Below are 13,185 nucleotides of genomic sequence, written 5' to 3'. Positions count from 1 at the left end.
TTTAAGGCCCCAGACACCTCGCAGAGCCAAGTGTACTAAGGCTATATCAAAGATATTACTCCACTTTTGTGCTGTTTAAAAGCCACACATAATAGCGCACACCATATTGCTCCATAATTTGTGACTTTTTGAGCTTTTCACCACTTTTCTAAAGTGGTGATAAAAGGGAGGGGCAAGGTGGAGTGGGCGGAGTCTCCAGAGCCCAAATAAATTACTATCATTTACTCCGGAAACTCACATAATTTATAGCTCATGTCTACACCAGCCATAGCAGATCTCAGTTTCTGGGTGCAGAGATATGCCTAATTTATTGTGAGGTATCTGCTTCTTCATAAATTAGATGCATCTCACTCCAGAGTACAGGGGATCAAGAGGACAAGTAGGAAATGCCAATCTTGATAAGTCTCCCCCTATGAGTCCCTGAGGCTTCGTACTACACAGTTAGAGCTTCTAGGGTAGAATATCTCCATAGACAATCTCTGTCAGCCCTGTATGGCATGTTATATGGTGGTACATATTATGTGCCATGTTATTGCTCTAACCGGAAATGGGAATATCACCCATTCCCGATAGGAATATATTACACATGATATTGCACTGTGCAGTGTCCCACTTAGTGAGATGCGTGGGCACTTTAAACTTTTCTATTTGACATTGTAATGTATTGTCATATGTACCCCGTATATCCCAATAACAGGCTGGTAGGGTGTTATTCCAACCCTTCACCCCTAGGTGGTGCTGTCATCACTTAGCTAGAACAAGAAGGAAGTAGAAGTGAAGTGTGTGTCTGAGAGGAGTCAGGAGAGGAGCAGTACAGCCCTACTCCATCATGTAGCTGCCATGTTAGTCCCTTGGCTCTGGCCAGGTCAAGGGAGCACGAATTACAGATTCCAGCAGCATAGCACATACCAGCGAGTCTACGTCTGAATATAGGGAAAGTCTAAAAGCACCTGGACACATTATTGCGCAGAATTATCCTTTTTCACTAAATGCCTTCTGGGACATGGTGAACCTGAATACTTCAGGAGAGCATCCTGCATCAATAATGTCGCAGAGAGTTTGCCTGCCACGAGGGAGAACGGCCTTATTGGATTGATCAAGATAAAGTTTGGAAAGCATTATATTCAGTACTTGAGTGCTTGAACATAGACTAAGGCTACTTTCACACTAGCGGCATGGACCTCCAGCAGGCTGTTCCGTTGGGTGAACAGCCTGTCGGATCCGTCCTGCTGCTAGTGACCGTGTGCCCCCGGACTGCTGCTCTGTCCCCATTGACTATAATGGGCGTGGGGGCGGAGTTCCGGCGAGGCACGGCAGCGCACGGTGAGAGGCTGCCGGAATAAATGTCAGACATGTCATAGGAAACTCCTTAAAGTACAATTGCTAAGCCTGTTAAAGGATTACAGTGGATATTATTGGGATTATCACTTTTGCCATATAAATGAACTGTATTGACTACCTGGAGACAAGTGATTCAAGTGAAAGTTTAATTGTTTTACTACTACTGACTCCTCATCCTTTCTACTATCCTCAACATTTGCACCTTACGGTGCTGACGTCACGAACAAAACAGGAGCCCAGCAACCAAAGCACCTTAAATACCCATTACCATCAAGGGCACCTCAACCACCATCTGGCTGGTGTTCCCTGCAATAGAGAGTGCCCCAGAGGATCTAGTGCTGTCTTCCCCATCACAGCACGCTGACCCAGGGAGGCTATGCTAACCGTGAGTACAGACTACTACTAACCCCATCGGCCCACCGTAGCCCCTGCAGTCTGGTCCGCTCTAGCTGTAATCTAATGCGACCTCTTTCGTGGAATTATTGGGTGCAAACTATCACCTTACAGTGTCTCTCACATATAAGGAAGACGTGACTATTGCTGTATATACACTGCGTGCAGAATTATTAGGCAAATGAGTATTTTGACCACATCATCCTCTTTATGCATGTTGTCTTACTCCAAGCTGTATAGGCTCGAAAGCCTACTACCAATTAAGCATATTAGGTGATGTGCATCTCTGTAATGAGAAGGGGTGTGGTCTAATGACATCAACACCCTATATTAGGTGTGCATAATTATTAGGCAACTTCCTTTCCTTTGGCAAAATGGGTCAAAAGAAGGACTTGACAGGCTCAGAAAAGTCAAAAATAGTGAGATATCTTGCAGAGGGATGCAGCACTCTTAAAATTGCAAAGCTTCTGAAGCGTGATCATCGAACAATCAAGCGTTTCATTCAAAATAGTCAACAGGGTCGCAAGAAGCGTGTGGAAAAACCAAGGCGCAAAATAACTGCCCATGAACTGAGAAAAGTCAAGCGTGCAGCTGCCAAGATGCCACTTGCCACCAGTTTGGCCATATTTCAGAGCTGCAACATCACTGGAGTGCCCAAAAGCACAAGGTGTGCAATACTCAGAGACATGGCCAAGGTAAGAAAGGCTGAAAGACGACCACCACTGAACAAGACACACAAGCTGAAACGTCAAGACTGGGCCAAGAAATATCTCAAGACTGATTTTTCTAAGGTTTTATGGACTGATGAAATGAGAATGAGTCTTGATGGGCCAGATGGATGGGCCCGTGGCTGGATTGGTAAAGGGCAGAGAGCTCCAGTCCGACTCAGACGCCAGCAAGGTGGAGGTGGAGTACTGGTTTGGGCTGGTATCATCAAAGATGAGCTTGTGGGGCCTTTTCGGGTTGAGGATGGAGTCAAGCTCAACTCCCAGTCCTACTGCCAGTTTCTGGAAGACACCTTCTTCAAGCAGTGGTACAGGAAGAAGTCTGCATCCTTCAAGAAAAACATGATTTTCATGCAGGACAATGCTCCATCACACGCGTCCAAGTACTCCACAGCGTGGCTGGCAAGAAAGGGTATAAAAGAAGAAAATCTAATGACATGGCCTCCTTGTACACCTGATCTGAACCCCATTGAGAACCTGTGGTCCATCATCAAATGTGAGATTTACAAGGAGGGAAAACAGTACACCTCTCTGAACAGTGTCTGGGAGGCTGTGGTTGCTGCTGCACGCAATGTTGATGGTGAACAGATCAAAACACTGACAGAATCCATGAATGGCAGGCTTTTGAGTGTCCTTGCAAAGAAAGGTGGCTATATTGGTCACTGATTTGTTTTTGTTTTGTTTTTGAATGTCAGAAATGTATATTTGTGAATGTTGAGATGTTATATTGGTTTCACTGGTAAAAATAAATAATTGAAATGGGTATATATTTGTTTTTTGTTAAGTTGCCTAATAATTATGCACAGTACTAGTCACTTGCACACACAGATATCCCCCTAAAATAGCTAAAACTAAAAACAAACTAAAAACTACTTCCAAAAATATTCAGCTTTGATATTAATGAGTTTTTTGGGTTCATTGAGAACATGGTTGTTGTTCAATAATAAAATTAATCCTCAAAAATACAACTTGCCTAATAATTCTGCACTCCCTGTAGTTTTTATTATTATACTAATGTTGTGTATTTTTTTGGTTGCTTCTGGCCATAGTTAACAACAAGGAATAGATGGCAAAAGATGGCAGGAAGAGATTAAACCACCCTGTTCCTCACCTCTTAGGTAGGAGTGGGCTGCTCCTTCTTCATGCCAGGAGGGGTGGTTCCTGTCCAGAGACAGAGGGGAGAAGAAGCATACTGCAGAGCTCCTGCTCCTGTTAAGATTCTCCAGAGAGAACTACTCAAACCTTCCTCAAGTAAAGTCTTGAGACGCTAGAGAGCAGAGTGAACTGTTACAACCAGCATTAAAAGACACTGCTGTGCGGTGAGGGACTACAGTCAACACACCCATCACCTAGACCGCAACTAGGCCTGAACCATCTAGGCACTAAAATGCCACCATCCAAACTGCCTCCATAATCCTTGCTGGTGCCAGAGAAGATTTGTACTTAACGTCTGCTGTTACTGAATGTATCTGAAGTTCTTAGTAAAAAGACTTTGTTACATTTAAAGGGGTTATCCTGGAAAAGATAATGATGACTTATCCTCAGGATAGGACATCATTATCACATCAGCGGGGGTTCAAGTTCCGACACCTCCGCCAATCAGCTGTTTCATTGATCTGCTGCGCTCATCGGAGCTCTGGTGGGTGATGCAGGCTCCTGGCAGCTTTCCAAGAAAAGAGCCAGACATTGTGTAGTGTCCCACTAGGTAAATGTGGGCACTACACAAGGGTCAATTGGGCCACGTCGTTCCCCACCTTTTGTGGAACATGGTCATTGTATATTGTATGGTATTTTAATGTGTATTTTTCCTGTTATCTTCTGTACCAGGCCTGTTAGGGGTAGTTCCTCCTCCTAGACAGTAGAAGGAGCTAGGGAACCCCCTAGTATATATAGTTAGGCCCAGACAGGAAAGAGTCAGTCTAGAAGGGAGTGAAGCTAGCACTTTAGCTAGAGAGGAGCTGAAGATCAGTTCCAACATGCAGCTAGATAGCCCAGGCTCCTAGCTTGCATCCAGGGGAAGAAGTTGCCTCCTGAGAAACCAAGTTCCTTTAAAAGTACAATGCAGAGCCAAGTTTATTCCAGCCAAACAGAGAGCTGAAGGGCAGAAGGATATTCTACAGCAAGGAGACATATACCAGAGGAAGGTTTCCCTACCCAAGGATAAAGCCAGCAATAGGGCATACAGGCCTTGGAGAAAGCCAGACAGGAACTGAGGAAAAATACAGCCTGGTCTGTAAGTGTTATTCCCTCTGAGTATCTTGCAAGGACTTTGCCTGCCCTGTATTTAAAGCCTGCCTGTCACAACCTTTTACATGTGGAACTAACTTAAGACTGTAAATAGTTGAACTGTTCAGTAAAAGGAAGTTCTGGTTCACTGCAACTTGTGTTCCTCAATTATTCCTACAATAAATCGGTGTGCCACCGTTACCGGCACTGGCGTCACGAACTATAAGGGATCTTGCCACCGGCACACTAAACCTACAACACCCAGGGCACCTCACCTACCACCAGGCCTGGACCCTACACCCAGAGAGTGCCCCAGAGGATCTATGTGCTAGCCTCTCCATCACTGCTGTACGCCTGCCCAGGGTATATTAAAAACTGTGAGTACCAATAGCAACCCTAGCAACCCTCGGTCTGTTAACTGTACCCTGTGACCTCATGTTCGCTCACCCTGCAGGACTGGCGTACTGCACATCGTATAGTTGCATTGCTTGATATTACAGCTCAGCCCCTTTTAAGTCAATGAGCTGCAACTAGGCCGTGGTGCATTTATCCCCAGGGAGTAACGGCCTGAGGGAGTACACCATGAGGCAACACCTCATCAGGGCCACTACCACTCCCATCCTCTGCATCAGCTCCTCCGCCTCATTATACATTTTTCTACGTTAATTCTTTATTATGAGATCATTTATCACAGTCAGTGCCAGTCATAATATTGTGATCGAGGTGGCTGCATACCTGGTTGGCACAAGTAAGGTTACTGAACCCGGTTCCTGTGATGGTTATAGCATCATGGATTGTTCCAAAGTTTGGTGTAATGCTGGTAATAACAGGAGAATAACAGTCTGAGAATCCAAACCATACAGACGTATTGCTGACAGGTAATAGGGCCAACTCTGGGCACTCCGGATCTGGGGTGACGCAGACACCTGGCGGTGTGGTTGGAAGTGGAGCTGTGGAAACATCAAGTTTATGAGAATAAATGTTATTATTGGAGAGCAGCTTTAGTAACGTGATTAATAACCAGGTACATAAAAGACCAGGAGGCCCATAGCAGAGGATAGCATTTTTCCTGTGCATTTTTTTATGCCCCTTTTATCATCGACCATCGACTTTTCATGCTGCCCCCTCATTATGAGACTGGGGCTGATGATGCAACATCCGGGGGCCACACAAAGTTAGGACTGCTTCCTGGGAGGTGTCGGGAGATCTGCCAACTCTTTCAGGAGTCTCTGATGCATCCTGAACGGATCTCTTTCCATTCAGAATGCATGAAAGCTTAATAGAAACGATTTTTTCCCCCGGTATTGAGATCCTCTGCCGAATCTCAATACCGGAAAACAATGCAAGTGTGAAAGTAGTCTTAGAAAGACACATAGTGCTAAAGCAGTACTGTAACCCCTTCAGTCTCAGGATCCTGGAGGTCCCATTAGTTAAAGGGCATCTGTCAGCAGTTTTGTACCTATGACACTGGCTGACCTGTTACATGTGCACTTGGCAGCTGAAGGCATCAGTGTTGGTCCCATGTTCATATGTGCCCGCATTGCTGAGAAAAATTATGTTTTAATATATGCAAATGAGCCTCTAGGAGCAACGGGGGCGTTGCCGTTACACCTAGAGGCTCTGCTCTGTCTGCAAGGGCCAGGCAATGATAAAGTTATCACGCCTAGGAATAGTATAGTATCAACTAGGAATAGTATAGTATTAACTAGGAATAGTATAGTATCAACTAGGAATAGTATAGTATCAACTAGGAATAGTATAGTATAGTATCAACTAGGAATAGTATAGTATCAACTAGGAATAGTATAGTATCAACTAGGAATAGTATAGTATCAACTAGGAATAGTATAGTATTAACTAGGAATAGTATAGTATTAACTAGTAATAGTATAGTATTAACTAGGAATAGTATAGTATCAACTAGGAATAGTATAGTATTAACTAGGAATAATATAGTATTAACTAGGAATAGTATAGTATCAACTAGGAATAGTATAGTATTAACTAGTAATAGTATAGTATTAACTAGGAATAGTATAGTATCAACTAGGAATAGTATAGTATTAACTAGGAATAGTATAGTATCAACTAGGAATAGTATAGTATTAACTAGGAATAGTATAGTATTAACTAGGAATAGTATAGTATCAACTAGGAATAGTATAGTATCAACTAGGAATAGTATAGTATCAACTAGGAATAGTATAGTATCAACTAGGAATAGTATAGTATTAACTAGGAATAGTATAGTATCAACTAGGAATAGTATAGTATCAACTAGGAATAGTATAGTATCAACTAGGAATAGTATAGTATCAACTAGGAATAGTATAGTATCAACTAGGAATAGTATAGTATTAACTAGGAATAGTATAGTATTAACTAGTAATAGTATAGTATTAACTAGGAATAGTATAGTATCAACTAGGAATAGTATAGTATCAACTAGGAATAGTATAGTATCAACTAGGAATAATATAGTATTAACTAGGAATAGTATAGTATCAACTAGGAATAGTATAGTATCAACTAGGAATAGTATAGTATCAACTAGGAATAGTATAGTATCAACTAGGAATAGTATAGTATCAACTAGGAATAGTATAGTATTAACTAGGAATAGTATAGTATTAACTAGGAATAGTATAGTATTAACTAGGAATAGTATAGTATCAACTAGGAATAGTATAGTATAAACTAGGAATAGTATAGTATCAACTAGGAATAGTATAGTATCAACTAGGAATAGTATAGTATCAACTAGGAATAGTATAGTATCAACTAGGAATAGTATAGTATCAACTAGGAATAGTATAGTATCTTAAGTTACCAGAAGCAATGGTGGCCTCCTTTCCTCCAACAGACACACGCACTGGGCTGATCTGCTCGGCAATTTGGTTTACAATTACGACTCCTTGCATAATTATGGTATTTCCGTCATTGACATAGCCGCTGCTGTAGTAGTAAGTCCCCGGCGATGTGAAATTATTGGAAAATACACCTTTAAAGAAAGCAAACATTAATGTCATCATTAGTGTTAAGCGAACTTGTGTTTTAAGTTCGGCGTCTAAAGTTCGGATTCGGGTTGTCGAAGAATCCCAATATGGATTCCGAATTCCATTGTGGTCCGTGGTAGCGGAATCCATATTGGGATTCTTCGATAACCCGAATCCAAACTTTAGACGCCGAACTTAAAACACAAGTTCCCTCAACACTGGTCATCATCCTAGTGCAAAGCATGCCAATGTCAATGTCAATGAGCTGCCACGTAAAGCACTGACTAATATGTAAACCTCCATCCCACACCCCAAACATTCAGCTTTCAAAGAAGTGCAACCCAAGTATATGACACTGGGGCCCAGTAGGTAAGGGAGCCCATTGCTGCTGTCTATTTGATTACCTGTAAGGGGCTGACTAATGAATTTCATAGGTCATTATTTAGAAAAGTGGGGGTACCACGCACAGCACCCATCTATAACTTCATCTATACCCTCACAGGATTAACCCTGTCCATCCCACAAATTATTAAAGCGGTTGTACGACCATTAAATGTTATTTTAATATAATTCAGTGAGAAAAAAGTAGTTGCTTTTGTAATTTACTTTCTCTTACAAAAATGCTCCAGTAGTGAAATATGCTCTTTATTTTATTATAACAGTGCCACTTAGCGTTTATTCTGTATAGTAATGGACACGACCAGTGCATTGTGGTGGTCACACATGCTCAGTCCCATCCTCAGTGCCACCAGCCATATCTACAGTTAGAAGGGAGAAGAGAGAAATCTGCAGCAGAAAGGACACACCCCATGACAAAGGACACTTCCCCTGAGCAGTGATAGGCAGAGAGCTGCAGCAGAAACGACACACCCCTTGAGTTGGCATAGGGAGAGAGCTGCAGCAGAAAGGACATTCCCCGAGCTGTGATAGGCAGAGTTGCAGCAGAAATGACACATCCCTTGAGTTGAGATAGGGTGGAACTGCGGCAGAAAGGACTCCCCATAAACTGTGCGAGAGAGAGCTGCAGCAGAAAGGACGCGTTCCTGAGCTGCCAGTTTAAAATAAATCTAGCAGAGCAATTGGAGCAATGAATGAAGAGATCTCTGGATCCATGTGAGGTCATCAAAGAGGTCATCATGTACTATATTTTACATAAATCATGGGATAACCCCTTCAAGGTATTGATAAAGTGGGTGCAGACCTGAGGGCACACGAGCCCCGCTGTTGAAGGAAATTCCATCATAGGTAAGGTTGGCCGGATCCGACACTGAGAATACTCTGTATCCAATACCCGTGATTAAAGGCTGAGCGTTCCACTGCCAAATGACGGCGTCCCCTGTAGATATCAGCAGTCTAGATGGAGACCAGGCATAGCCGCTGCCGTACACTGCATAAAAAATACACCCATTAATCAATGCAAAATGTGTAATGTCTATATAATGACACAATCAATCAATGGAAAGGTGAGATACATATGACACTGTGCTAATAAGTGGAGCAGTTGCCCATAGCAACCACATTATATCTCAGGGGCCCTTTAAGACAGCAACCTTTTTGGTTGTCATGGGCAACCGTTCCTCTCTTTGGCAGACGGGGGCAATGCCTGGAGCTCCCGTGGTTCATCCGTACCGGAGTCAGAGCGACGTATAGGCTTCTATAGTGCTGGAACTCCAGTTATCCATAGTTGTCAGCAGTCCCTCATTTTCAGAGATAGTCCCTGCAAATTTGTGCTGTCCTGGGCTGAAAATGGGTGGGACTTCTGTAAACCCTGCCCATAAGTGGGTGGTTCTGGTTGGGTTTGTGGTTGTTCATGCCCCGAATTCACCACCTATAATGGTGGTAAGTAGGATGTATGACGAACCACGAGAGGTCTGGACGTCCGTAATAAAGACACAAGAAAAATTGTCTTTATTGTCCATAGCAGCCAATCACAGAGCAGCTATAATTTTACCACAGCAGTTTTAGGAATGAAAGCCGAGCTCTGACTGGATGCAAGGACTGTCCTTCTTTTAGATGTTTTTGATAAAGCTGCCCCATATGTCCATGATAGGACATACTTTGGGGGTCATTTATCAAACTGGTGTAAAGTAGAACTGGCTTAGCTGCCCATAGCAACCAATCAGATTCCTCCTTTCATTTTTGAAAACTCCTTTGATAAATGAAAGGTGGAATCTGATTGGTTGCTATGGGCAACTAAGCCAGTTCTACTTTACACCAGTTTGATAAATGACCCCATTTGTCTTTATAGTAGATGGATCTCATGGCACCAGCAGGGTATAGCACTCACCTGAATGTTTTCCATCATTTGTCACCGTATATACTGCGCCGGGTCTCTGGATCACACAGGTCAGCTCCTTGGCCGAACTGGCAGAGACTTTACATGGGAGATTCCCTAGAACATAATAAATCCATTAATATAATATTGCATCTACAAAACATACATCTATAAAGGGAAGCAACACTGCTACACCGGGGGTTCAAAAGTCTGGTTGGGAGCTGTAATAGGGCAACGTTGTTTGTCACCCAGCTTTCCCAGGAACAGATTTAATCTAGGACTCATTCACATGACCGTATGTGGTCTGCAGCACGGGGACGGCGACCAAATAGCGGTCCGCAATGCACAGGCACCGGCCGTGTGAACTCTGTGCTGCGGACCCATTGACTTGAATGGGTCCGCAAACTGCAAAATACTGCAAAAGATAGGACATGTCCTATCTTCTGTGGTGCGGAGGCACGGACCTGAGAGCCCACGGAAGCGCTTCCCAGTGTTTCCGTGGGCTCACGATCCGTGCCTTCGCACCGCAAAAGATAGGACATGTTCTATCTTTTGCCATATTTTGCGGATCACGGACCCATTCAAGTCAATGGGTCCGCAGCGCGGAATTCACACGGCCGGCACGCATGTATTGCAGACCCACTGTTTGCGGTCCACAATACGGGCACCACGGCTATACGGTCGTGGGAATGAGCCCCAAAGAAACTGCTGAATATAATTTCTAACAGGGGCAGACACCCCATGAAATGATGCTGTACCTATTTGTACTTGGTTGTCATTTGGGACAGGACTAAAGCCGGATCCCGTCAGTGTGACTCGAGTACCGCCATACAGGGATCCATATTGTGGGGAGATGCTGTTCACTTCCAAAATATACACAACGGACGCTCCATCATTCATGCTGCAACAAAACAGAGGCAAGCTGTAATATGGCCACTGTATTTATATGAAGCCATGTAGAACCCTATTCACACTTGTATAAAGCATTACAATGAGCCGCAATACCAGCTATAGCCCATGAACAGGGGTGGCGCTGTTTTTTGCTGGTTCCTTAGTGGAGGGATAGGATAACAACCGCCAGTATTTGTAAGAAAAGCAGCATTCCCAGAGGTTACCCAGGGAAAGTAAAATGGCTTAGATTTATCTTACTGGTGTAAAAGAAAAGTGGCTTAGTTGCCCATAGCAACCAATCAGAATTCGCCTTTCATTTTCCAAAAAAGTTCTGAAAAATGAAAGGTGAAATCTGATTGGTTGCTATGGGCAACTAAGACAGTTTTCCTTTACACCAGTTTGATAAATCTCCCCCTATAGTCCATGTAGATGTGGCCTTTGGGAGCAGTCAGAGCCACGAGTCAAATGTTGAAGGGCAGCGTTGCTGATCATGGAGCTGTCGGTCCTCCGTGCTAGAGTCCCATGAATGCACATGTATAGCTATTCTACTGACTGACTGGACTGTATCCCACAGCGGCTGGAGGGTACGTGGGGAGGATACATAGAGCGAACACAACCATCGAGGTGATCCCACAGATGCTCAATTAGGTTCAAGTCTGGGGAATTAGGAGGCCAGGATAGTAGTTGTAAGTCTTGGTCATGTTCTTCCAACGAATGTCAGACATTTCTAACAGTGAGACACGTCGCATCGTCTTGCTGGAAGATCCTATCTGCACCTCTGACACCAGTCAATAGCAGATCGCAATGGGAACAAGCCTCCTAGCATCGCGGGTGACAATAGGGAGGCTCGTTCCCGTCGCGGCCCGCTATTGGCTTCCCCCCCCCCATCAACGGATCTTTTGATCCATGCGACACAGAGATGCAGCAGCGGCTGTGTGGGCATCAGAAGCGATGCAGGTGGCGGGGTAAGTATGAACAATAGGAGGGGCCCAGGCATTTTGGGGAGCATTATAGGGGTTGGATAAACCCTTTAACCCTTTAAAGTCAAATAAAGTAAGAAGTTGATGACTTTGCATAGGGGATACAGGGGCAAATGTCCACAAATGTCCAGACTTCAAAGTCCTCCTGCTCCAGTGCACTACAATATTATAGTGTTTGTCTTCAAAACCTGCCCTGATGCTGTTAGTTGGGGTCAGGATTTGCATCTGCAATACGGAAAATGCCCCCACATTAAGACCATCTGCATAAGGTCAAGCCAGGATAGTAACATGTCTGAAATACGCAGACTTCATATCACAAGAATAGGTTAAATACCTGGTTATTGCAAATCCGTCATTTCCGACTTGTACCATGATGTTGTATGTTCCGGGTGGAAGTGCAGGCAGAAGACATGTTATGTTGGTTGGTGTCCACTCCAGAATTTCACACGTTTCATTTGCAAGAAAAACAGCACTGTCTTCTGACTGATTTAGGAAGTTAAAGCCTGAAATGGTGAGAGTTGTATTTCCCAAAACACTACTGGTTCTTGGTTCAATTCCAGTGATGGTTGGTGCCAAGAAAGAGGTAAAATTGAAGGCATTTGGTAAGGTGGCATTAAGTCCATTTGTGAAAACCATAAGATCAGCGTTGCCTTCTAACCCCTGAGAAAAAAAATTCATGTAATATGGCCACAGCTTTTGTATTTCACCGCACAACACCTATACCCCTATGGATCTACTAAACAGAACTTAGATTATTGTAGGGTTTTATGAGGATTTAAAGGGATTGTTTCATCAATACAACCCCTGTCCATATATTGTATTAGGACGTCACAGAAGGCGCTTCCCCACTTGGTAACCCCCCCCTCCCCCTTTATTAGCCAGAGTAGAAAACCACTAAAAAACACCGGCATTTCAAGACGTTATCAGTTTGTTGCAACTGTTGATTGTCTATGGCTACTGTCACAAACTGTTTGCAGTGTCCCTTTGCAATTAATGGCAGGAACCCCCCAGTACATATGTGAAACATATCCATAGACCCCCATGCACCTGACAAAAGCCAAAACAGTGTCCTTTTGTCCTGCATAGGGTTGTTATACACTGGTATTCCTTTTTCCAGTTGTATGGAATAGCACAGTCTGCTGCGTTATTCCGTACAGAGTAATAGCACAAAACTAGTATACCGCATGGTAAATGTCGGGAAATCGTCTCTACATATTCCGCCAACATACACTGCAAACACAGCATGAGTGGACTGTAAACTGTGATTTTATAAACTTTTATATGAAACTATTTATTGCTTGTAAATAGGAACTAATGCAGTGACCCAGTGGACCACTGCTAAATGATTAAACACTGTG

General features: G+C 43.5%; 1 protein-coding gene across 1 annotated transcript in view; it reads right to left on the bottom strand.

Annotated features, from left to right (window-relative positions):
• LOC121002377 (fibrocystin-L-like) overlaps positions 1 to 13,185 on the bottom strand; it is a 171,544-nt gene that overhangs the window by 84,215 nt on the left and 74,144 nt on the right. Inside the window, exons 31-36 of the mRNA XM_040433840.1 lie at positions 12,162 to 12,487; positions 10,715 to 10,857; positions 9,969 to 10,073; positions 8,883 to 9,068; positions 7,516 to 7,686; positions 5,421 to 5,635 (exon numbers count right to left, since the gene is read on the bottom strand). Of these exons, the coding sequence (XP_040289774.1) occupies positions 5,421 to 5,635; positions 7,516 to 7,686; positions 8,883 to 9,068; positions 9,969 to 10,073; positions 10,715 to 10,857; positions 12,162 to 12,487 (1,146 nt within the window). The remainder of the gene's footprint in view (positions 1 to 5,420; positions 5,636 to 7,515; positions 7,687 to 8,882; positions 9,069 to 9,968; positions 10,074 to 10,714; positions 10,858 to 12,161; positions 12,488 to 13,185) is intronic.

Source organism: Bufo bufo, chromosome 5 (assembly GCF_905171765.1).
Source record: "Bufo bufo chromosome 5, aBufBuf1.1, whole genome shotgun sequence".
In the NCBI taxonomy this organism is placed as follows: Eukaryota; Metazoa; Chordata; class Amphibia; order Anura; family Bufonidae; genus Bufo; species Bufo bufo.
The sequence above is the reverse complement of the archived record's forward strand: the minus strand, read 5'-3'. Positions and strand labels throughout refer to the sequence as shown.